This window comes from Puma concolor, chromosome E2, assembly GCF_028749965.1.
Source record: "Puma concolor isolate L17-30 chromosome E2, mPumCon1.1.hap2, whole genome shotgun sequence".
In the NCBI taxonomy this organism is placed as follows: domain Eukaryota; kingdom Metazoa; phylum Chordata; class Mammalia; order Carnivora; family Felidae; genus Puma; species Puma concolor.
Window position 1 is genome coordinate 51,535,006 of NC_141681.1, and position 24,395 is coordinate 51,559,400.

The 24,395-nt window shown below is 56.5% G+C and overlaps 1 protein-coding gene across 2 annotated transcripts in view; it reads left to right on the top strand.

Moving 5' to 3' along the window:
- Positions 1 to 2,876: 2,876 nt before the first annotated feature.
- Positions 2,877 to 24,395, top strand: part of MARK4 (microtubule affinity regulating kinase 4) — a 31,107-nt gene continuing 9,588 nt past the window's right edge. For both annotated transcript variants that reach the window (XM_086690097.1, XM_086690098.1), the window contains exons 1-13: positions 2,877 to 3,194; positions 7,753 to 7,953; positions 10,733 to 10,786; positions 10,890 to 10,938; positions 11,656 to 11,721; positions 11,799 to 11,869; positions 12,511 to 12,567; positions 14,589 to 14,825; positions 18,130 to 18,249; positions 18,723 to 18,822; positions 20,175 to 20,284; positions 20,393 to 20,552; positions 23,401 to 23,618. In XM_086690097.1, the coding sequence (XP_086546223.1) occupies positions 3,144 to 3,194; positions 7,753 to 7,953; positions 10,733 to 10,786; positions 10,890 to 10,938; positions 11,656 to 11,721; positions 11,799 to 11,869; positions 12,511 to 12,567; positions 14,589 to 14,825; positions 18,130 to 18,249; positions 18,723 to 18,822; positions 20,175 to 20,284; positions 20,393 to 20,552; positions 23,401 to 23,618 (1,494 nt within the window). In that variant the 5' untranslated portion in view covers positions 2,877 to 3,143. The remainder of the gene's footprint in view (positions 3,195 to 7,752; positions 7,954 to 10,732; positions 10,787 to 10,889; positions 10,939 to 11,655; positions 11,722 to 11,798; positions 11,870 to 12,510; positions 12,568 to 14,588; positions 14,826 to 18,129; positions 18,250 to 18,722; positions 18,823 to 20,174; positions 20,285 to 20,392; positions 20,553 to 23,400; positions 23,619 to 24,395) is intronic.

The following is a 24,395-nucleotide window of genomic DNA, read 5'->3' on the forward strand; positions in this document are numbered from 1 at the left end:
TTGAGGGTCCGACTCTTGATTTCAGCTCAGATCACGATCTCAGGGTTTGTGAGATCGAGCCCCGCGTTGGGCTTCTTGCTGTCAGCTGGGAACTTGCTTGGGATTCTCTCTCTCTCCCTCTTTCTCTGACCCTCCCCCACTCATGCACATGCGCGCGCGCGCGCGCACACACACACTCTGTCTCTCAAAATAAACTTTAAAAAATTGTTTTAAAAAGAGGTACAATTCATATGCCATAAAATTCACCCTTTCAAAGTGCCCAATTCAATGCTCTCAGTATATTCACAAGGATGCAGCAACTGTCACCCTATCTAATTCCAGAACATTTTCATCACCTTACAAAGAAACCCATAGCCCTTTAGCAGCCCCCCCTTCCCCCCTTCCCCTCTGCTCCCAGCCCCGCGGGTTTCCCTATTCTGGACATTCCATATAAAAGGAATCACAGTAAGTGGTCCCTTGTGTCGGCCTACTTTCGCTAAGCACACTGTTTTTAAGGTTCATCATTTTGTAGCCGCCCCCCTTCATTTAGCCTCAGTCCCCTCATTTGGGAAATGGGGTGGGGACAGTACTGGGGTGAGGGGGGCGGAGCCAGGGTGAGGCCTGAGGTGTGGCGGGCAGGTGCGTGTAGGGAGGTGATCTGCTGCCCCCGCGTGGTGCATTGGAGAACTGCGGCTCTCCGCGCTAAGCCTAGGAAGGAGTGACTCAGCTCCCCCAACCCATCCCCGAGACCCCACCCCTCACCCTGCAGAGCCCTTGGGATCTCAAAATCAAAACTTCTGGAACACCATCCTGAACTCCTCCCTCTCTGCACCCCACCATTCCTGAGACTCCTTGGGCCCCATCTGCTGAGTAACAATGGTAATGTCACCCGCTTACGAAGTTCTAATATGTTCCCATGTGAAGCATTTACATATGTAGTCATTAGTACCGCAGACTGAGGTTGCTACTATTATGGTCCCGGGACTGGAAGCCCATAGTGCTTAAGAGCCCAAGTTCCAGAGTTTGGAAGCACTTGGGTTCAAACCTCAAGCCTGCCTCTCACCAGCCACGTAACCTTTCAGCATGTGTACGTGGGGCTGAGAATGACGGTCCAAACTCACAAGGTGGCAGAAAGAATAAAGTGCTCAGAGCCGGGCACAGAGGAAGCTTCTGTGAGTTTACGTAGCTGATAGTATCAACCGGTGATACGCTGATGAATGTTTGACAACCTGCTCTCTGGGGGTTGGGGGGGTGGGGAGCCTCGATTTGCGGCGTTTGCCATCTTCCATGGTGTCAATCGTCCCGCCAGGGCTCATTCAAGTTACCAAGCTTGGACTCAGTGATGTGAAGCCACAGTGATGTCAGTGAAAGCATTTTGGGGGGAAGAGATGCACAGAAGCTCATTAGACAGTTGTTTCACTATGAAGGCACAATAGATGTAAATCACCACAGGATCACAGATAATAGCAAAACGTAGTAAAATAATTAGGTTGTGATGCGCATTTGTTACCTTTGTTTTAAGTGTAATTTATTTAATTACGTGTTTGCATACTTTAATTTTTTATAATGGCTCTCTTAACCGGTTCCAAAATTCCTGAGCCTTTAACAGGCAGCTCGCTCGAGCTGACTCCCAACACACTGGTGTGAGCATCACACCCATCTTTTAGAAAGGCAAACTGAGGCTCAAGAAGATGGTCAGACAGGGGCAGGGCATGGACCCGATCCAAGGGTTGTGGGATTTGGGGGGGGGGGGCAGGACTGTGCAATGCCCCTCTTTCTTTCAGGCCACCCTAGTCTAGAGGGGATGGGTGGCCCCCACTGCAGAACCTCAGGGAAGCCCTTGCCCTCCTCTGGTTTCAGCTTGCCCCTCCCGACAGCAGCTGCACCCGGCAGGTGCATACCTACACAGGGCTCTCTGGCACCTGCTTCAGCCCTGCCAGGAAGCCAACATGTAGATCCTTGCTCCCGCTTTGTAGATTGGGGAACTGAGGCCAAGGAGGGGCCAATGCCTGCCTTGAGTCACAGAGCTATACGGAGAAATCCTCAGACCCCAGCTGGGGTGCACAGGAGAGGGGCCCGCAGCCACAAGCCTGGGCTCTGCAGTTTTCTGGGAGGTGGGAGGGCGGCATTGCTAGAGATCGTGGTCAGCCCTGGGCAGCGGCTCTGCCTAGCACACTACGCCCCCAGCGCCCTCAGCTCTGTTCCCAAGAACTTCCTGGGCCCCTCGACTGAGCAGAGGGTGGGCTGGGAGGGAGAATGCGGACAGCGCCGCCGTCTGTCTGGTTCGTGTCTCTCGGGGCTTCTCTGCCTCGGTCTGTCTTGTCTTTTTATCTCCGCTCTCTTCACAGGTCTCTGCGTCTCTGTGTGTTATCTCTTTGTCTCCTTTTGCCTCTCCCTCCGTCCCCGTGTGGGGGTCTCTCAGTCTTTGTCGCCCTCTGTGTCTCTGTTCTCTCTGTCTCTGTGTGTCTGTCTTTCCCTATGTTTCTCCCTCCTTTATTTATTTATTTATTTATTTAGTCGCTCGGGTCTTTTGGCTCCCTCTACATCTCTTTGTATGTCTGCGTGTCTCCCTACTTCTGTCTCTCTAGCCTTGTGTCTCTTTGTCTCTCTATCTCTGCATCTCTCTATCTTTCTCTGCGTCTCTGGCGCTCTGCCTAGGCGTTTCTCTTCCCTTCTCTTCCGGTGAGTCTCCGCTCTCCTGTGAGAACACGCTCCCTACCGACGCGCCCAGACCTGCCTCCGCCCCCGGAGCCCCCGGCTAGCCCGGGCCTGCGCCTTTAAGGGCCGGCGGCAGAGGGCGGGGTCTCCGCGGCCCCGCCCTGCCCGCCCCTCCCCCTGACGTCCCTTCCTCCCCGGCCCCTCCACCGCCTCCCTCCGCCGCCGCCCGGGCCGGCTCCGCGCCCCCTCCCCGGCCCCCGCCCGCCCGTCTGCCCGCCGCCCCCATGGCGCCCCGGGCCGCCACTGCGCGGGGCCACTAGGACCCTCGGCGTCCCCTTCCCTTCCCCGCCCTGCCCCCTCTCCCGCGGCGCGAACCCGGGTGTCCACGGCACCCAGCTTTTGAGCTCGCGTCCCCAGGCCGGCGGGGGGGGAGGGGAAGAGAGGGGACCCCGGGACCCCCGCCCCCCCCCCCACCCGGCCGCCCAGTCCCCCGGGACCCGGAGAAAATGTCTTCGCGGACGGCGCTGGCCCCGGGCAACGATCGGAACTCGGACACGGTGAGTGGGGCCCGGCCCCTTGGGGAGCGCCGGTCGGGTTCAGCCGCCGAGCCCCTCGTCCTGGTGTGCCCCGCGCCGCGCGAGCCCCTACCTTCGTTCCCCCGGCTCGGCCCAGCGTGCCACCTCCCGACCCCGGCCCGGACTTCCAGGCCTCTCGACCCTCCCCCACTCCAGCCCAGCCCGACCCCTGCGGGCGCCCCTCTCCCGGGACCCCTCTCTTGTCCCTCTGCAGACCGCTTCCGCTCGGGTCTCTCCCCTCCAGGAAGCCCCCTCCCCTGCCTTCCAGGAGCCCCTCCCTTCTCCGCGTGTTCTTAAGCCCCTTCCCCTCCTGGCTGCCTGCATCCGACAACTCGCCCCCTCCAGGATTTGCAGGGCTCCTGACCCCAAGGCCCGGCCCTGGCCCTCTCCCAGGAAGGCCCGGCCCAGTCCCGCCTCTGGCTCCGGCCTTCCCCATCTGGATGTGGGTGCCGGGCTCCCCAGGAACCCCCCTTCTCTCATTCTCAGCCCTCCGCCCCTCTGGATCCTCCCGGATTCTGTGGGCACCCCCTCACAGGAAGCCGGTTTCCACCTTTCCTGGGCCCAGGGCCCTTTCTAGCTTGTTCAAGGTCTCTCCACTCCCAGGCCTGGTCCCTATCTTCCAAGCAGCCCTGTCCCTGGATTCCCAGCACCCCGGCTCTCCCCCAGCACCCCCCTCCCCTGGACCCTCTCTGGTGTCTTCTCCCGGGCAGCCTTGGCCTCCAACTTCCAGGCCCCTAGTCTGACTATTTCTAGGCCCTGGGTTAGTCTGACTCCAGGCCTCATCCTGCCTGTATCAACTTCTCAGCTCCCGGCAAGCCCCCTCCCCAAACCCCCAGGACCCCCTTGACCCCCTCCGAGGCCAGGAGCTTCCTCACAGGACACCACTACTTCTACTGATATCCAGGTCCCCCCATCTCTTCTGCCCCAGGGCCTCCCTCTTCCTTGTGTGTGTGTGTCCGGGGTGGGGGGGGGGTGTCTGGCCTCCCAGGGAAGCCCCCTCCTCAACTTTGGAGGCCCCCCCCAGCCCACAAGGCTTGGCCCCAGATCCTTCTTCCAGAAGACTCCTGGACTCAAAGCGTCTGGTCTGGTCTTAGCTGTAAGACCTCAGCTGTTAAGACCTTAGCTCTTCTCTTGGAGGTCTGTCTGTTGGAAACCTCCTCCCCAAGTTTCTAGGCCCTTTTGACCCCCTCCAAGGCTCGGGCTTTCTTCTCCTTGTCCTCTGGGACTTGCATGCCCCGAGACCTTTCTCCGCTTCTGAAGACTGCTCCTAGAAACCCCGCTTCTTTAACTTCTAGGAGTTTCCTTGGCCCCTGAGTGCCACTTCCCCATGGCTTTAACCCTTCCCAGGCCCCCTGTCCCTATACCACAGCCCAGAACAATCCTGGGAGACCCCCCTCCCCATCTCCCTAGTTTCTGATTACTCTCAGCCCTTCTAAAGAGCCTCTCCCACCAACCAATGCCAGACTTATTCCCAGCTGGGGTCTTTGTCCCTTTTCCCTTAGACCTCCGCCAGGTCCCCGCGTGCGTGCGCGCACACACACACACACACACACACACACACACACACACACCCCTGCCTGCCAGCCGCCCAGCCACCCTCACTCCAGATCTCCACCAGAGAGATCTGTCTCTGCCCCTTCCTCTTGCCAAACCCTCCCTCACAGAGATCCCCTCAACACCGTGGTGCCGCAGCCCACATACAATAGGTCGTACTCTGATTTGGAGTCTCCCACCCTTCCCCCCCGCCCCCAAGTCACTCAGGAAGTGCCAGGGAGCCCACAGGCCTGGGTTCAAATGCTGGCACTCTCTGCCAGCTGGTTTACACTGTGCCCTCAAACTACCGGGTCGTCTTCTCCAAGCCTCAGTTTTCTGTTCTGAAAAATGGGGATGCTCAAGTCCCTCAGAGGATTATTCGAGATGCCATGGGTGAAGCCCGGCACATAGGACGCTCTCTACACATGTTCATTGCTATGGTGACTATGGACATGAGTCAGACGGGCCCGTGGAGTCCCAACCTGGGGCTGTCATCGGTTGTCGCTTGCGCTTACAGATCCCCTCCCTGCTCAGGACCTCGGTTTATCTCTAAGTAGGTTTGATGATAGCACCTCCCTGTTAGGGATGTTTTAAGGAGCGGAGAGATGCTGGGAGCAAACCACACTTGTAGCTGTGCTGTTATTGTTACTTTGATTGTTCTGATAAGCATGGGTTCAAATCTAGTTTCTGTCCCTCCCTCGCTGTGTGATCTCAGGCAAGTGACCTCACTTCCGTGAGCCTCGGTCTCCTCATCTGTAAAATGGGGCTCATCCGAACGCTTCCTCCTCTTTTTTCGTCCAGATTTGCGCACGGTGGGCATTTGAAGAGGGCTAATGCCCTTCTGTCCTCTTGTCTCCTCTCCTCCCAACTAGTCTGTAAGTCCTGCTGGTCAGCCCTGGCTGGGGCTCACCTCTCCCTCTGGAATCGGAGGTCGCAGGCTCCTCCCCTGCTCCCGAGTTACCACGACGACAGCCATGTGGGGTCACGCTCCCCCACCCCAAGTCCCAGGCCCCCCCACCGCCCAGCCTCTCTGGAGGTTCCCTAGCAACAGGCCCGGTGTTGGGGCGCCAGCCGGGCGGGAGGGAGGGAGCCGGGCCAGCTGGTGGTGCCGGCCAATTTTAGCTCCCGCCCCCGGCCCCTGGGGGCTTTGTCACCTACTGCCCCAGCTGCCCCTTGCAGGGGTCCCTCCAGCATGCTGCCTTCAGTGGGGTGCCAGCCCACCCCCAGTTGGCTCCCCTGGTGCCACCTAATGGGGATTCTTCTTCTCCAAGCCCTTATCTCCGTGGGGATCAGGGGCCTCATCAGCCAGGATCTCCACCTCCCTTCCCACCCTCCCTCCCCTGGGAGGAGACCTGGGGTTGTGGGCCGACTGGGGCAGGAGGTAGGAAAGAGCTGGGCACTCGGGAGCCAGCAGGTCTGGGATCGAATCCCCGCCACTCTTCTTCGGTGCCCTGTGACCTTGGCCAAGGGACTTACCCTGCCTCAGCCTTGGGGTCCCTGTCTGGAGAATGTGGATCGTGACTGGTCGCACAGGGGAGGCCCAGGTGAGGACACAGCGGCCGGCCGGCCGGTGTGTGGCTGGGGCTGCAGCAGTGGTGGTCGTCTTTCAGCCCCTTGTGGGGACCATTGTCTTTCCTGCCTCTTGTGAGTGAATCGAGTGACCTTGACAAGGCACCTCTCTCCCCAAGCCTCAGTTTCTTGTCTGGAATATGAGGATGTAGGTCCTGCGGTCACCGGGCTAGCGTGGGAATTGAATGCAGACGAGGTGCCTCCTGGTCCGGGCCGTGGCCCGTATAAAAGCTGCTTAATAAAAATGATGTGGGAGTGTGAGTCCGTGCGCTGGGCGACGGTGAAGGCCATCAGCTCTGGGGTAAACGTTGTCCAGCTCTGGGCCTCAGTTTCCCTGCCTTAAAAACGGGGATGAGGACACATTAATGGCCGGTGCTCATTAAATCGCGGTCATCATTACTTAGTTAAGTAGCCACGCGGATTCCCTGCAGCAAGCCCTCGTCCTTGCCCTTCTCTCTTCCTCAGCTCCCTTTGTCCACCTGCTTCCCACCCCCGCCCTGGGAAGGGCACGGGGGCAGCACAGGGTCTGAGCAGAGCCGCCTTGGCTCGGGCCTCTGGCTGCCTCCGTCGCCTGCACCCTGGGCCCCAGCGCTGAAAGGGAGGCACAGTCCCTGGGGCTGACAATCAGGACAGGGCAGCCCGGAGCAGGCAGTGACCTGCGGGGGAGAGGCCCAGGAGGACAGGACGGCAGGAACAGAACATCGGGGCCAGATGGGAGGGCTGGCGTGGGAGACCGCCGGTCAGGGCGTGGATGGAGCCACAGAGGTTCCCAGGGCGGTGGGGGGTGGGGGGAGCGACGGTTGGGGTTGGGGGGGAAGCAACAATGTTTTCCACGGAAGGAAGGTGACCGTGCAGGGCTAGCCCGTCAGGGCAGAATGAAGGACTGTTGGTCACAGTGTTTGAGGTCGGATTTGGGGCAAATAGGGAGGGGAAGAAAATGTTAGGGCCAGTAAACTGGGAATAAAATGTTGTTCGTGGGCTTCAGAGCAGAGCTGCGGGGCCTGACAGGGAGGTGATGGGTGACCTGGGACGTCAAGAGCAGTGAGAGAGACCTGGGGCCCGGTGTGGCCACCGGATTGAGGACCCGGACTGGGGTTGAGGGCCGCAGCATTTCGAAGAAAATACTATGTGGTCTCAGCAACTAGAAAAGGAAGTTGGGGGTAGGCCGCAGGGAGGGGTGAGGAGGAGGCCTGATGTCGGGGACCCCCGGCTGCTGCAGAGTTGGGGGGCGTTTATGTTCTTGGAGGCGTCTGTTTGTAGAGGCGGTGGGGGCGGGGGGACCCAAAGGCACTGTGCTCCTCTCGGGCCTGGGTTTGAGAAGGACCGCGAAGGGGCCGGTGGCCAAGGCTGGCATCGACCGCCCCGGCCCACAGGTGCCATTGACGGTGGGATCGGGCAGGCGCTGCCCCACCGCTCACACTCTGTCTCCGCTGTCCAGCATGGCACCTTGGGCAGTGGCCGCTCCTCGGACAAGGGACCATCCTGGTCCAGCCGCTCCCTGGGTGCCCGCTGCCGGAACTCTATCGCCTCCTGTCCCGAGGAGCAGCCCCACGTGGGCAACTACCGCCTGCTGAGGACCATCGGGAAGGGCAACTTCGCCAAAGTCAAGCTGGCCCGGCACATCCTCACTGGCCGAGAGGTGAGTGGGGGGATGGGTGGGGCTCAGGGCCCAACCCTGCAGCGCCCGCGTGCGTTGTGGGAGGTGGGGCGAGGTCAGACTTGGCCCTCGCTCTGCTTTGTGACCTCAGGTACGTCCCTGGACTCTCTCCAGGGCAGGTCAGGACATCTCAGATTTTTCTAGAACAATCCAAGTAGAACTGGGCTACCGTGGGAATTAAATGTACCTGAGGTCCTTATTAGCCCAGGACTTAGCCCACAGTAAATGCTGTTTAGTAAAAATGATGTGGGCGGGGCGCCTGGCCAGCTCAGTCCGGTAGAACATGTGACTCTTGATCTCCAGTCCTGAGTTCAAGCCCCACGTTGGGCCTAGAGTTTACTTTAAAAAAAAAAAAAAAAAAAAAAAAAAAAGGTGTGGGAGTGTGAGGTGATGAAGATTGTCAACTCCGGAGTAAACATTGTCCAGCTCTGGGCCTCAGTTTTCCCACCTTAAAACAGGGATGATGACGCATTAATGACCGGCACTCATTAAATATTGGTCATCATCCCTGGAATTGTTGGGAGCTCTCAGGTGGCAGGCAGAGAACCGTGTGTCGTATCTCTGAGAATTCTCACGGCTTCTGTGGCTAGACCTGGACAGCATCCCTGTTTCACTGGTAGACTTTGGTTCCACCGAACCTTGTGGCAATCTTCATGAGAACTCGTGAGAACTTGAATTCTCTCTCTCTCTCTCTCTCTCTTTTTTTAATGTTTATTTTCGAGAGAGAGAGAGAGAGAGAGAGAGAGAGAGCATGAGTGGAGGAAGGGCAGAGAGAGGGAGACACAGAATCCGAAGCAGGCTCCAGGCTCCGAGCTGTCAGCACAGAGCCCGACGCGGGAGTCGAACCCACGGACCGCGAGATCATGACCTGAGCCGAAGTCGGGTGCTTAACTGACCGAGCCACCCAGGTGCCCCTTGAATTCTCAGTTAGGCACAGCCTGAGTCTGCCCACCTCCCCTCCAAGAGTGGGCATGTGTTGGGAGTATGGCAACATTATTGCAGAAGGGCCCACGCAGACCTTTGTAATCTGGATATGAAGCCTCTCACTCACTCTTGGGAGGACAGTATGACTCTTCTGTACCTCCATTTTAGAGAACATGGCTGGAGCGATTTCTCCTGCCTCGGATGAACTCTCTTCCTGCCCCACCATCTACTCCAGACACGCAAAAGATACCAGGCCCCAATGGTTTTATGGGCACATTCTGCCAAACATTCCAATTTTATGCCAATACTTCCAGAGACCAAGGAAAGAAATGCCGCTGCCCAGCTGATTTTAAGTGCTAGCTGGACAGTGACCAAAATGTCAGAACCGGCTCTGAACACCATGACGGGCCGGCCTTACACGCGAACATCGATACAAAAACCTAAAATGAAATCGGAGCAGATAGACGCGGGCACATCCATTAAAGAAGGCTGTGTGATGACAAAGCTCGGTTCGTCCCAGGAATACACAGTTCTTTTCAAATTGACAATTTATTCATGTACTTCGCCACATTCACAGACTTGAGGAGAGAGACCATATGATCCTCTCGATACTGGCATAAAAAGTGCGTGACAAAATTAAAAACCCGTTTTTGAGGATGTGAGGAAAGCTAACGGACCCTCTCCCGCACGGAGAACGTGTTGTTCCCCTCGTGTGGATCTTGAACGTGATTCCAGGGGCTTCTCCGAGGACCGGCTTCTAAGGAAACAGGATCTCCCGGGGGAAGGGTTCTGTAATCCAGGATATCTGGAGGTGACCAGGCCCCAAAACCCTTCAGGGAAACGAGAAACCTAGAGCTGAGTTTGGCCCCTCGCTACTGAAAAACTTACGGTGCTCTGCCCTAAAGTGCAATTCAAAATAATATTGAATTCAAATTCAGTATCAACCACACTGCAAGATAAATATAAGGAGAGTTTAATAACTTTCTGATTCTTCCTCCATGGTGACTGCCTCAAAGCTCTTTTAGAACAAGGGGTGCTGGGGCGCTTGGCTGGCTCAGTTAGGAGAGCATGCGACTCTTGACTTCAGGGTCTTAAGTTCAAATCCCACATTGGGCGTGGAGCCTACTTAAAAAAAAGAAATGAAGGGGGCATCTGGGTGGCTTAGTCCGTTAAGCGTCTGACTTCAGCTCAGGTCATGGATCTCACGGTTTGTGGGTTCGAGCCCCACGTTGGGCTCTGTGCTGGCAGCTCAGAGCCCGGAGCCTGCTTCGAATTCTGTGTCTCCCTCTCTCTCTGCCCCTCCCCCGCTCATGGTCTGTCTCTCAAAAATAAATAAACGTTAAAAATTTGTTTTAAAAAATTAAGAAAAGCCAAAAACAAAAAACTTAGGGGCGCCTGGCTGGCTCAGTCGGAGGAGCGTGAGGCTCTTGATCTTGGGGTCGTGAGTTCAAGCCCCACGTTGGGTGTAGATGTTACTTTAAAAAAAAAAACAGGGGCGCCTGGGTGGCGCAGTCAGTTAAGCGTCAGACTTCAGCCAGGTCACGATCTCGCGGTCCGGGAGTTCGAGCCCCGCGTCGGGCTCTGGGCTGATGGCTCGGAGCCTGGAGCCTGTTTCCGATTCTGTGTCTCCCTCTCTCTCTGCCCCTCCCCCGTTCATGCTCTGTCTCTCTCTGTCCCAAAAATAAATAAATGTTGAAAATAAATAAATAAATAAAATAAAATAAAATAAAATAAAATAAAAAACAGAAAAGCCCTTGCGTGATCTGAGCTGGGGTAGCCTTTCCCAGCTCAAGAGCCCTCGGCACTTTGATCTTTTCCCCCTTCCTTCCACCTCCAGGTCGCCATCAAGATCATCGACAAAACCCAGCTGAACCCCAGCAGCCTGCAGAAAGTGAGGCCCAGGGAGAGGGAGCAGGGCGGGGACAGGTCGGGAAGACAGTCTTTGAAACCACCCACCGTGATCTTTCTCTTTCTTCTGTTTTGGCCGTGTGCAGCTGTTCCGGGAAGTCCGCATCATGAAGGGCCTAAACCACCCCAACATCGGTGAGGAGGGGAAGACGATGGGCTCGGAGGCTATGAGCTGGGGCACTTGGCAGAGGAGAGAGTCAGGGAACAGAAGAACCGGCAGTTCTAACAGTTAGAAAGACCTGTTTGCTCTTGGCAGTATTGCTGCTCGCTGGCTGGGTGACCTTGGGCAAGTCATTTCACCTCCCTGAGCCTCAGTTTCCTCCTCTGGAGTGGGGCTGATAAGGGACCTACTTCAAGGTCGTTGTGAGGATTGGATAAGATCGAGCCTTCGAAACCCTTCCTTCAAAGCTGCGCTGTGGGAGCTGGTCTGATTATCGGTAGCAGCCGTTGTCGTTGTCATCGTTAGGCAGAGCGGGGAGGGGGGTCTATACCTAGAGAAGCAGGATTTGGCCTGGCCTGGATGGGGCCACAGCATTTATTCATCCATTTGTTTGTTCACTCGGAAGTGTTTATTGAGTGGCTGCATTATGCCAGGGGCTGGGGACATCAAGCATAGGCAGTGAAGAAGACAGACACACACCTTGGCCTCACAGAGCCCGCTTTCTTGCGAGGAAGTAGGAAAGGTGGTGAAGTAGGGCTGAGGAGTTTGGCAAACGTTGCCATCAGTAGGGAGCCATTGAGTGTTCGTGAGTGAGGGGGTTCTGGTTAGCACACGCATAGTTAGAAATGTGGGTGGAGTTGGGGGGAGTGCGTCTCTTCCCGAATAACCCCCTCCCTCCCCGGTCATTGCAGTGAAGCTCTTCGAGGTGATCGAGACGGAGAAAACTCTGTACTTGGTGATGGAATACGCAAGTGCCGGTGAGGCCTCCCTCCCCGCCCTGCCCACCGCGCCCCGCACGCCCCTCGCTGACCCCACTTTGGCCTCTGCCCTGCAGGAGAAGTGTTTGACTACCTCGTGTCACACGGCCGCATGAAGGAGAAGGAAGCTCGAGCCAAGTTCCGACAGGTGGGGGGGGCGGGGGGGGGGGGGGTCACAGCTGCCGGCCGGGCTGGAAGCGGTGCCTCGGTCCCCGGGGAGGAGGGACGGGGCGCCCTGCACGGGTCTGGGCTGACCGCTGGCCCCGGGGGGCTTCAGCCTGGGTGGGAGTGAGGGTGGCCCGCTGGGTGCCCACGAGCATGCAAATGCCCAGGTGTGAGGATCGCCTGATGGCAGGCGTGCGGGTGTGTGGGTAACAGGGGCGCTGAGGGGGGGTGTGGCCAACAGGGGCGAAGGGTGGAGCGCAGGCGGGTTGGTCCGGGACTGTGCTGAGTGTGCTGGGGCCGAGTGTTTCTCTGCAGGTACGCAGCATTCTTCCGTGTGTTTCTGGAAAGCCGGGAGGGGACTGGCCGTGGTGTCCCGGTTCTGACGCCCCTGCCGGGAGGGTGTCTGGGTGTCTGAGGCCGTCTGGGGGGGTCTGAGTGGAGGCCTGCAGCCGTGGGTCCCAGGGGCGTTCCCTGCTGTGACCGAATCGGAGCGTGAGGCCCCAGCATCTCGGCCTGTGCCTCCGGGAGGCCTGGGGTCCTGGGTCTCGGTTGTGAGTAGGGGTCTGAGAGAGGCCGCGGGGTTCGGGGTCTCGAGGGACTGACCCTCCCTGCTCTCCCCTCCAGATCGTGTCGGCTGTGCACTACTGTCACCAGAAAAACATTGTACACAGGGACCTGAAGGTGAGCCCCCCACCCCCGCGCAAGCTCCCCATCTCGGCCCACAGACCCCCCCCCTCCCCCCCACGCACACGTATTTGTCCCCAGTCCTGCCTTCAGTCGCCCTGGGGTTCTCCAGTAGCCTCCGCATTCCCCCCTCTTCTCCCGTGCTCCTCCCTCAGCATCCAGGGCTCCTTGACTTTTTCCCAAGCTGTTTCGGCAGAGGAAGGGCCAGCAGATAGGAGAGCAGGTAGGGCGGCGGGGACAGGAAGAGAGAACAAAGGGAAAGAGACAAAATGTCCTGGGGCGCCCCGCACAGTTCCGTGTGTGCCGAACAAGGACACAGGCTGCGATAAAAGGGTTCGCCACCCTCAGGGCCTCTGGAGCTTTGGCATCTCTCGGACTTTAGAACATTCAGGAATCTTCGAGAACCGAGGTTCATAGAGCCCCAGAGTCACAGGGCCTCCGGGTCTCAGAATCACAGGCCTCTCAGAAGTTGAAGAGGACCTTTGAGAGGGAGCCCCTGAGGCAGCCCCCGGGCGGGGAAGGGACTCAGCCGGCCTGGACCCCGGCCGCCTGGTCGAGGTGAGCAGGGGCAGCCCCTCGAGCCCTGACCCCCATCCCGAGAGAGCCCCCCACCCTGAGAGAGCCACACTGAGTCAGGGCTTCTTGTCCTAGACCGGAGAGAGAGAAACGTTTGTCCTGCTCAATCAATCGAGTTGTCTTGACTATCGTTTCTTGAGCCACCTACTGTGTGCTAGGCGCTGTGCTTTAAGGAAGGTCTTCTCGAGGTATCTGTAGTGAAGGACCAGGTTTGTTTTAATATTTTCAACTCCCAGTCCATTGTGATGGATACGCTTGTGAAGTACATACAATAAAGGTGAAAAAAAAAAAAGTCCAAAATACAAGACCCAATTTAGAAAAAAACAACAACAACTATGATTACATTCAAAAGACATAAAAAATCAACTGTTACGTTGCTGTGGAAGTTTCTAGACGTTCTCTCTGTGGGTACCCGCCCTCTGAGAAAGCCCCTTAGAGGCTTGGGGGTTTGTTTGCCCTGTGCCGGTGCTGGAGATTCCCATCACCCGGAGGAGGCACGCCCCCTGGTGGAGGGTCCTGGAAGTGGCTGAAAGGGATTTCGGGGATCTGGTTGGTGCACCTAGGGGGGAACCAACATAAGGGACCAGCCCACATGTGGGGTTGCGGCTGGATTGTGGAGCCTCAAATTCTGGGACCAGAAGTATCACCCCTGAGCGAGATCGAGAGGCCATTACATTGAGGTTTGGGGACGATCCCCTGAAGTGTGTGTCTTTGGGGGTTCGCTCCCCCCTGTGGGGTTGGAGGTGGGGGAGGGTGGGTAACCCCGAGGGTTAGGAGGTAGGGAGAGGCTTCCATGAGGAAGCCAGAGGTGCTGGCGGCCTGACTGGGGAAGGGCCATGGTTGGGAGGGGCCACACGCGGACGACACTTTGGAGGGTGGATCTGTGTGCCCCCAAAGCCGCAAGAGGCAGGGAGCTGGAGCCTCCTTCCAACGCCCAGGCCATGGGGACACCGGTTCTGCCACTTTCTTGCTGTGGGCATGACTTGCGTCCTCCCTAAGCCTCTGCTTCCTCATTCGTGAATGTATTCCTCGTTATACGAACACGTACCGCCAAAGGTAGACAGAACCTTGATTTTTTTTTCATTTTTCATGGGTCTTGAGCAGTCAGTCCTCATGTTTGTTTGCTTTTTTTTTTTTTCCTGCTGGGTAAACTAAGGCCCAGAAAGGGGCAGGAGGTTGCCTGAGGACCCCCAGCTCTGCAGACCCCATAGGATAATGCCATACGGCATTTAGGATTCACTGAATCCTCAAACAGCCTGCTGAGACAGAAGCTGTGATTATCCCCCTTCTGCGGATGAGGAAACTGAGGCCCAGGCAAAGCCACTGCCCCAGGTCACAGGGGGAGCAGGGGACCAGACCACAGGCTGTCCAGGCGGGCCGGCTCAGAGCCTGTGCTCCCGTCTGCCATCTACCACACACGTCCACCTTCTATCCTCTCCCAGGCCGAGAACCTCTTGCTGGATGCCGAGGCCAACATCAAGATCGCCGACTTTGGCTTCAGCAACGAGTTTACCCTGGGCTCCAAGCTGGACACATTCTGTGGGAGCCCCCCGTATGCCGCCCCGGAGCTGTTCCAGGGCAAGAAGTACGACGGGCCAGAGGTGGACATCTGGAGCCTCGGTGTCATCCTGTACACCCTCGTCAGCGGCTCCCTGCCCTTCGACGGGCACAACCTCAAGGTGCTGGGCGGGGCTGGCGTGGAGCTCTTAATCTCCTGGGGAGGGTCTCTCTGGTAGGCCCCCAGCCCCTCCCCCCACACCTCCTCTGGAGAGGGCCAGAGGGGCGGGGCTGGCCTGAGGTCACACGGCAAGAAGGTTGGGGGGGGGGGGGCGGGTCCAGGCAGGACCCGGGTCCCCACCGTGGGTCGTGTGGCCAACCCCAGCGGACCGTGCTGTGCTGGGGTTCAGGGCATGGGCTTTGCAGCCGGCAGACTTGAGTTCAAATCTCAGCTCACTCCCTCATTCACTCAGTAAATATTCATTGCCCACCATTGGGGGGGGGGGGGGGTCAGGTTGTTTTAGGTTTTACAGATACCATATGAAGAAAAGAGACAAAACAATCTCTGCCTTCATACGTGCTGGACCATGGGTGAACCTTGAGAAGACAACCAGAGTGGGAAAAGCCAATCACAAAGGCCACCCATCATATGATTCCATTTCTATGAAGTGTCCAGAACGGGCAAATCCCTAGAGATGGGAGCAGATGAGTGGGTATCTCAGGCTGGGGAAGTTGGAGAACAGGCTTAACTGACTAGTGATGGCCACACCACTCGGTGAATGTACTCGAAACCTTTGTATAGGGTACCGCAAACAGAAAAATCCCTGCCCCCGGGGGAGGGAGCAGAGCGGGGCCAAAAACAAAATAAATAAGCAAAATGCATAATATTATGTCAATGTCAAATGCTGACCAGTGTTGGGGGGAGGAGCGGGTGCGTGGAGAGGGGTGGGAAATATGTGGTGAGTGGCAGGATGGTGTGAGGTTTTCTTCTCTGACCTTTTGGGGTTTTTTTTTTTTTAATGTTTTGAGAGAGAGTGTGTGAGCAGGGGAGGGGGAGAGAGAGAGGGACAGAGGATCTAAAGCGGGCCCTGCCCTGGCCTGATGCGGGACTCGAACTCACGAACCGTGAGAGCATGACCTGAGCCGAAATCAGGAGTCAGACGCTTAACCCCCGAGCCACCCAGGTGCCCTCCGTTCTTTGACCTTTTTATTCTGAAACGCGGCCAGTCTATGGAGAAGTCGCAGGACTGGGACAGAGAACACGTAGGACCTTTCAGGACATGCTCCGGCCACGTTTGCCATCAGTCTGTACGGGCACACGCCGTTGCCTCTGCCATTACTGATGGAACGTTTGGGGGTCGGCCGCAGACACGATGCGCCTCTGTCCCTGCGGGGGACACACAGCAGGTATCTCCTGAGACTGGACGTTTTCCTGTCTACAGTCACACTCGGGAAAATCCAGCCAGGGTGCAGTCCTGGCCTGCAACCCACGACCATCCTCCGATGTCCCCAGTCGTCCTGAGAATGTCCCCGTAGCTGTTTTTCTCCCGCACCGGCACTCGGGCTCCCGAGTCGTCTGCAGCTGACCTGTATCTTTCATCTCCTGTCATGTGGAGCAGCAATTCTGTCCCGCGTGGCATGGCTTTGTGGCCATCAGGCCACTTGTGCCACAGGGCCCCCCTCGGTTTGGGGTGACCCGCGTCTCCTCGCGATGGGGTCCCAGGGGTGCGTTTTGGGGCAGGAATTCCACAGCCGGGATGCTCGGTCCTGCTCGAGGTGGCCCGCAAGGAGCGTTCAGAGGTCAGGAAGCCACTACTGGGGACAGGCCACCAGAGCAGGGACCTGAGTGATGAGGAGGAAGGAGCCCCTTCTTCACAGAGGCCTCAGCTGAGGCGCTGACCCCTCTGAGCTTCAGTCTCCCCTCTGTTCGGTGTCCATAAGGTAACCAGCTATGTAGCAGCGACTCGAGGGCTTGCCAAGATCAGACGTGCGAAGTGCTCACCATCACAGCGTAATCTCTCTGAGCCCCGGGCATCAAGCCAAGAGACTTTTTTAGAAGGCTAGGCCACATCCCACCTGCCCCAGGCCCTTGTCACCTCCTGCTGTCCTGGTTTCCCACCCTCAGCCTTTCTGGGCAAAGGAGACATGCAGCTAGGGACAGGTCCCCGCTCTGTCATTTCCTTGCTAAGCGACCTGGGACATACTCCCTTTCAGAACCTCAGTTTCCCCGTCTGTAAGATGGGGACATTGAGAGTATCCACTGACGGCCAGCCTGGGTGTCTAAAGCCCTCCACCAGGGCCTGGCATCTGGCCAGGGTGTTACACTTGGGAGCCACGCTGGTGGTGGCGATGGCCCCTTGGCGACTCCTCATTACCTCGTGACAGTGGCAGCGTGGTGCGGTGGTCACGTAGCACGGGCTCCGGAGCCAGACTGCCTGGCTTGGAACCCTGGCCCTGCCATTTCCCGGCTGCACGCTCCTAGCACCAGTGACTTAACCCCTCTAAGCCTCAGTTTCCTGGTCTGAGAAACGGGCAGCATAGCCCTGCTTCACTGCATCGTTGGGAGCACAGAGGTAACTTGCGTAAAGCACTCAGAACATGGCCTGCGCGGGGTAAGTGCCCTGCTCGGAAAGCGATACTCGTTAGCATTAAATATTCACGACCCTCCGGGCTGTAGTGATCTGGAGACCCAGGAGGCTCCCAGCCCTTTCAGGAGGACACCCAGGAGGGGAGCTCCCAGCCCAGAGCTCCACCCAGAGATTCCGCCCCCCCACCCCCCTACCCAACCCGGTCCCCCCTCCGTTTCCTGTCTCCCCCAGTTCTTCTTCAGGATGGAAGGGGCTGTCCCTGGCCTGCCATGCGGCTTGGGGTTTCTTTTCTCTGTCTTGGCAAGGTCCCTCAAAAAAGGCCCTTAAAAACGAGAAAAAGGTCTGCCTGTAAATGGGCTCTCATGCTCTGAGACTGCCAGCGTCTCACAGTTCTTTGGAAAGACAGGCATGCCCAGGGAAGGGGGGGAGCCGAGGGGTGGGAGGCAGGAGGGCAGGATCCCCGCCCTCTTCATAAACCTAACAGTTAAGTCGCACTTACCCTGGGCCAGACGTGTGCTGTGCATTTTACTTATGTAGCGTTATGGGTGCTGTGAGCCCTGGGTCCCCAGACGAGGAGACCGAGGCCCGGATGCTGACTCTCCTCTTCCTGGCTTGTAGAATTCGCTTTTCTCGGTGGGATTTCCTCTGAATGAAAAATGCTTTTTTTTTTTTTTTTTTTTTGAAAATGCCTACACCTGGTACGGGGTTCCCATTTTACAGATGGGCAGCTGTGGTCAGGAGAGAGGGGTGGGGGGGTTCTGCCACCTGCCGCTTCTGTCAGGAGATTGGGAGAAGGAGAGTGTGTGTGTGTGTGTGTGTGTGTGTGTGTGTGTGTGTGTGTGTGAGGTGGGTCAGGGAGGCCGGGTGGATCCCTCCCCCAGTAAACCCGTCCCCCTAGGAGCTGCGGGAGCGAGTCCTCAGAGGGAAGTACCGGGTCCCTTTCTACATGTCAACAGACTGTGAGAGCATCCTGCGGAGATTTTTGGTGCTGAACCCAGCTAAACGCTGTACTCTCGAGGTAAGCCCCGGTCCCGGCCCCCTCTCACTTCTTGCCCTCGCTTTTCGTCTCCTGTGCCCATCTGCCTGAGATCGCTGCTGGAAGGTGGGGGGAGCCGGGCAGCCCGAGAAAAGGCTCCCGGGCCCGTCTCGACGCCACCCCCAGCTTCGCCCACTCCCCGCCATGCCCGTAATTAGCTAATGAGCTCCTAGGCTGATTACAGGGTGCCGGGGACCCAGATGATGCGGAGGAGGGAGGTGACATCGGGAGGCTCCGATGGTGGTGGGGGGGGGGGGTGCTGGGGGTGTGGTGAGGAGGCGCTGGCTCTCAGGAAGCCCTCGATTCTGGGGTGTTAGGTCTTGGAGGGGGTTGGGGGGGGGGCAGGGCACGTAGCCCTACTTGAGGGCCTGCCTGGGAGACGAGGAACTGTATTTTCCCCGGTTTTGTCTGACGTCTGTCTTCCCCCTTCCCTATCCTGCCCGGGATTCCTGCAGCAAATCATGAAAGACAAGTGGATCAACATTGGCTATGAGGGTGAGGAGTTGAAGCCATACACGGAGCCCGAGGAAGACTTCGGGGACACCAAGCGAATCGGTGAGGGTCGGGGAGAGCGGGCGCCCCAGCTCCTCAGAGCCACGCCCCCCCGAGCCAGGGGGAGGAGCTTCCCAGCACCGACCATACCCCTTTGATGAGCGCAAGGCAATTAGGGAGAGTGAAGTCGGGGCTCTGATCCCCGGGCTGCTACTCGCTCGCTGTGTGACCCTGGGCAGGCAGCTTCCCCTCTCTGTGCTGTACGTTTCTTCATCGGTAAAATGGGACAGCCACAGAACCCGTCATAGGGCTGTTGTGAATATTAAGTGAGTGAACCCACATAAAGCACTTGGTTTTGACTCTTAAGACACAAAAAGAAATCACAGCTCACTTCCAGAAATGTTTGGGCACAAGTCGTTGGTAATCTGTACGTTTGGGGAAAGCCCCTATGTTGGCATGTGCCTCACCCACCAACCCTTTGGTCTCAAATCCTCCTCCAGCCTGGAACCCTTGAACTCTGGACCCAGAAGGCATTAGCCCCGCAAGAGCCCCTTAGGAGCCGTCCGCTCACTGGCCGTTATACAGTGGAGGAGACCAAGGCCACCGTCAGAGCTGGTTACATTAGTCAGGACTTTTGTGGTTACATGTTAATGGAAAACCCAAGCCATTCTGGCTTCAACCAATAATAATAATAGGCTGAGCCATTTGAAATTGGTATTTTTATGGGTCAGAATTTGTCAGCGTTAGCACCTTTATCTGGTATAACCTACAAGTGGTAACTTACTCATTCACATAACTGAAAACGCCAGGGTATGTCCACCTTCAGGCACAGCTGGACCCAGGCGCTCAAAGACAGTCGTTGGAAATCTTAGTGGTGCGCTCCTGTCCCCGGAGGCTCACGTCACAGGAGCAAGCTGGCAACAGCATGTACTAGGGGCCTGGACACCCCGTCAAGGAAAGATGCCACTTTCCTAAATGTTCCAACGGAAGCTCTAGGCTGGTACCCATTGGCTACCCCTGAACCAGGCCGTGGGGATGGAGTGCTCTGATTGGCCAGAACTGGGTCATATGCCCATCCTGAACCAATCAGTGCGGTTTGGGGTATAGAGCGTTCTGAGTGGCCAGACCCGGGTCGTACGCCTGCCGTGAGCCAATCAGTGTGGCTATGGGGATGGACTACTCTGTTGGGTCAGGCCTGGGTGTTACACGTGCTCTTGGGGGCTTGGCGCAGGCAGGAGTGGGCCAGGTGATCCAAGCGGGAAAAAAATGTTCTTCCAAGGAAATCGGGGTGCTGCCGGCAGAAGGGGGAATGGATACTGAACAGGCCAAAGAGCAGGCGTTGCTGTGTGGGGCGGAAGCGAGTCCAAGGGAAGGGTCTGGGGAGATTGAACCTCCTCTCCATCCCCCTCTCCCAGAGGTGATGGTGGGTATGGGCTACACGCGGGAAGAAATCAAAGAGGCCTTGACCAGCCAGAAGTACAACGAAGTGACCGCCACCTACCTCCTGCTGGGCAGGAAGACTGAGGTCAGAAGGCGCCAGGGGCATTTGGGATGCGCGATGCCCGGGGTGGAGGGACTTCTGGGGCAGAGCGGGGGCAGAGGCTGAGGCTCTTCGTCTGTCATCCTCCTGCAGGAGGGTGGGGACCGGGGCACCCCGGGGCTGGCCCTTGCACGGGTGCGGGCGCCCAGCGACACCACCAATGGAGCGAGCTCCAGCAAAGGCACCAGCCACAGCAAAGGGCAGCGGACCTCCTCGTCCACCTACCACCGCCAGCGCAGGCATAGCGACTTCTGTGAGTATGGCCCCACGCCCTCCCACACCGTCCCTGCGTTACATCGGGGTCACCTGCGCCAGAAGCCCACTGGAGCCAGCTGCAGAGGAGAGAGGAATTTTGCATAAAGATTGCAGGGATGGTACAGGGAACTTGGAGGCGGGAATGCCCAGCCAGGATCAGGAAGGGATTAGAAACTGGAAAAGCAGCTGGAGTAGACACCCTCTGTTCCTCTGGTTTTGCCTTTTTCTCTCACTTATCTCACCTTATCTTTTTCCTAGTTTCTCAATTCCTTCCATCTCTGTTTTGGAGACCAGCCCAAATGGTAGCGTGAATCCCTTTGGTCCACTTGTCAGGCACAGAGTTCTCATGTCAGGGTCCACTTGGAATTTAGCCACTGTGATGGGGACACAGGAGGACACATTGCACAGAGTGGCTGCCGAGAGCTTGCCCTCTGGCTCTCCTCCGCGCTGAAAGGATGGGAGGCCCTTCCTAGTGGAAAGGGGCTGGGCGGACACCTACTTGGACCCCACATTCTGTAACTGAAAGATAGTCATCACCCACAGAAAATAGATCCCACAACCACCACCACACATTAGGCACGGACACTTCTCTTACCTACACCCTCCTCAAATGTTAATCCTCCCAACTATCTTTCTTAAGATTCTTTTATTATTTTTTTTAATGTTTGTTTATTTTTGAGAGAGACAGAGCATGAACGGGGTAGGGGCAGAGAGAGAGGGAGACACAGAATCCGACGCAGGCTCCAGGCTCCGAACTGTCATCACAGAGCCCGATGCGGGGCTCACACTCACAAACCAGGAGATCATGCCCTGAGCTAAAGTCCGACATGTAACCGACTGAGCCATCCAGGTGCCCTGCCCCCAACTATTTTTTAAGCAGCTTTGTTGAGATATAATTCACATACCATACGATTCACCCAAAGTGGACAATTCAGTGGCGTTAGCGTATTCACGGAGTCGTGCGGCCAGCCCCACAATCCATTTTAGCCCATATTCATCGCCCCAGAAAGAAACTCCACAAGCCCTAGCTAGCCATCAACCCCCAAACCCCCATCCACCGCCCCTAGCCCCTGAGAACCACCAGTCTATTCCCTGTCTCTACAGATTCCCCTATTCTGGACATTTCTTATAAGAAGAAGTTTACAACATGTGGCCTTTTGTGTCTGGCTTCTTTCACTTAGGCTAACGTTTTCATCCATGTGTTCGTGGCCCTTTTTCCACCTATAAATAGCCGGATCGGTCCAGAAAGTCCCTAAGGAGCTCAAGACTCCAGCATTCTATGGTTACAACATGGTAACCTTAAAAAACACCCACATGGAAATCTTCTGGGTTCCCGGGGTTCCTGGAGGGTTGTCGACAGGTGCCCTGTGTCCGTCATTTACAGACCTTATTATGCTTCTGGGACTTCCAAGCATTAAGGTTCCTGAGAAATTAACACACAGACGCTTCAACGGTCTGAAGTTCATGAACGCATTCAAATCTGCTGGTTCTAAAACCGTAATCTCCTTACTAAGATGTTCTAAGGGACCAGATTTGTTTGTTTTGTTTTTGAAACGAATACAGTCACTTCCTTCAAAATTTGATAGTACAGGGAGGGTAGACAGTAAAAAAGTTTTCATCGAACACCTGTCTCCCGGTTATCCGTGGAGGCAGCCACTGTTAATCAGTTTTATATGACTTCTTTTGGGGAGATTTTATTCACGTATAAATAAATAGAGTTAATCCTTGAACAATACTGGGGTCAGGGCACCAACCCCCTGTACGTTGAAAATCCACGTGTAACTTTTGACTCCCTCAAAATGTAAGTGCTCATAGCCTGCTGTGGACTAGATGCCTCGCTGATAACATAGCCCGTCAACACATAACTTTGTATGTTGTCTGGGTTATATACTGTAGCCTTACCGTAAAGGAAGCTAGAGGAAAGAAAATGTCCTTAAGAAAATCGTTAGGAAAAGACAATTTGCAGTACTGGATAGTCTTTATCGAAAAAAATCCCATGCGGCGTTCAAACGCCTGTTGTCCAAGGGTCAACTGTATATATAAGCTAGATATGAAAAGGAGAGACAGGAAAAGAGCCATAAAGATGTATAAATACGATGCTAACATAGTCACGCACCATAAAGCTAATATTCTCACCTTTTAAGACAAACGATTGCCTCTGAAGATGTTCATGTATGAATATGTAGATAGAGATAAACAGAAATAGATCTGCACATTTCCCCTTTTGGGTACAAATGATAGGACCCCGTGGACCTCAGGCGTTGCCTTTTCTGCTCTACAATCCATCGTGAAGATCATTCTTTGTTGGTACGCAAGCAGCTTCCTCCTAGCTGCAGAGTATTACATCGTATAGAAATATCTTGGGGCGCCTGGGTGGCTCAGTCGGTTGAGCGCCGGAGGTCGGCTCAGGTCTTATCTCACCGTTAGTGAATTCGAGTCCGGAGCCCGCGTCAGATCTTTTATCCACCCCCTCCTCCCACCCTTCCCCTGCTTGCACGGTCTTTCTCAGTCTCTCAAAAATAAATAAATCTTAAAAAAAAAAAAAAAATCTTGACTTGACTTAGACATTCCCCCAGTGACGAGCACTCAGGCTGTTGCCAGTCTTTCGGCCTTAAAAGAAAAACAAGGCTGCCGTGAATAAACCTGCGTGAGGATCACATATCATGTACGTGGAGTGGGGCGGGGGGATCAGTGCACGCATTCGTCACCCGGACAGATACTGTTAGAATGGCCTGCGCGGGAGCTTGTAGCCTGCGTGGGGAACTCTCGGGTTCCGAGGGTCACCCAGAGTAGGTGCGGGCTTTTCCAGGGGACGCGAGCCCTAAATTGCCCCCTCCCTCCCCCAGGTGGCCCCTCCCCCGCACCCCTGCACCCCAAGCGCAGCCCAACCAGCACGGGGGAGACGGAGCTGAAGGAGGAGCGCCTGCCAGGCCGGAAGGCGAGCTGCAGCGCGGCCGGAAGCGGGAGCCGGGGGCTGCCCCCCTCCAGCCCCATGGTCAGCAGCGCCCACAACCCCAACAAGGCAGAGATCCCAGAGCGGCGGAAGGACAGCACGAGCACCCCGGTGAGTGGCCCGGGCTGGGGGCGGAGACCGCCTGGTGCACGTTCTCCAGACCCTGCTGTTTCCCGGCCTGCTCCCCCAGACCACCACGCAGGACTCCTGGTTTCATTCATTCATTCATTCATTCATTCCATAGACATTGGAGCGCGCTCTCTCTCTCTGCCGGAGCTTGTGCGTGACCGCTAGTATATAAATTAGCATTCAGTGTCAGAAAGAAGCAAGGTACTTGCTTTAGGTGGGAAGGGCTTTATTTATTTACTTTTTAAAGCGTATTTATTGATTTTGAGAGACGCGGAGCGTGAGTGGGGGAGTGGCGGGGGGGGGGGGGGGAGGGGGAGGGAGAAAGAGAGAGAATCCCAAGCAGGATCTGCACTGCCAGCACAGAGCCTGACTGGGGGCTCGATCCCATGAAACTGTGAGATCATGACCTGACCTGAAACCGAGAGTCAGATGCTTAACCAACTGAGCCCCCCGGGTGCCCCAGAAGAATTTTTTAAAAATATTTATTTATTTATGGGGCGCCTGGGTGGCGCAGCCGGTTAAGCATCCGACTTCAGCCAGGTCACGATCTCGCGGTCCGTGAGTTCGAGCCCCGCGTCGGGCTCTGGGCTGATGGCTCAGAGCCTGGAGCCTGTTTCCGATTCTGTGTCTCCCTCTCTCTCTGCCCCTCCCCCGTTCATGCTCTGTCTCTCTCTGTCCCAAAAATAAATAAACGTTGAAAAAAAAAAAATATTTATTTATTTATTTTGAGAGCGACAGAGCGTGGGGGAGGGGCAGGGA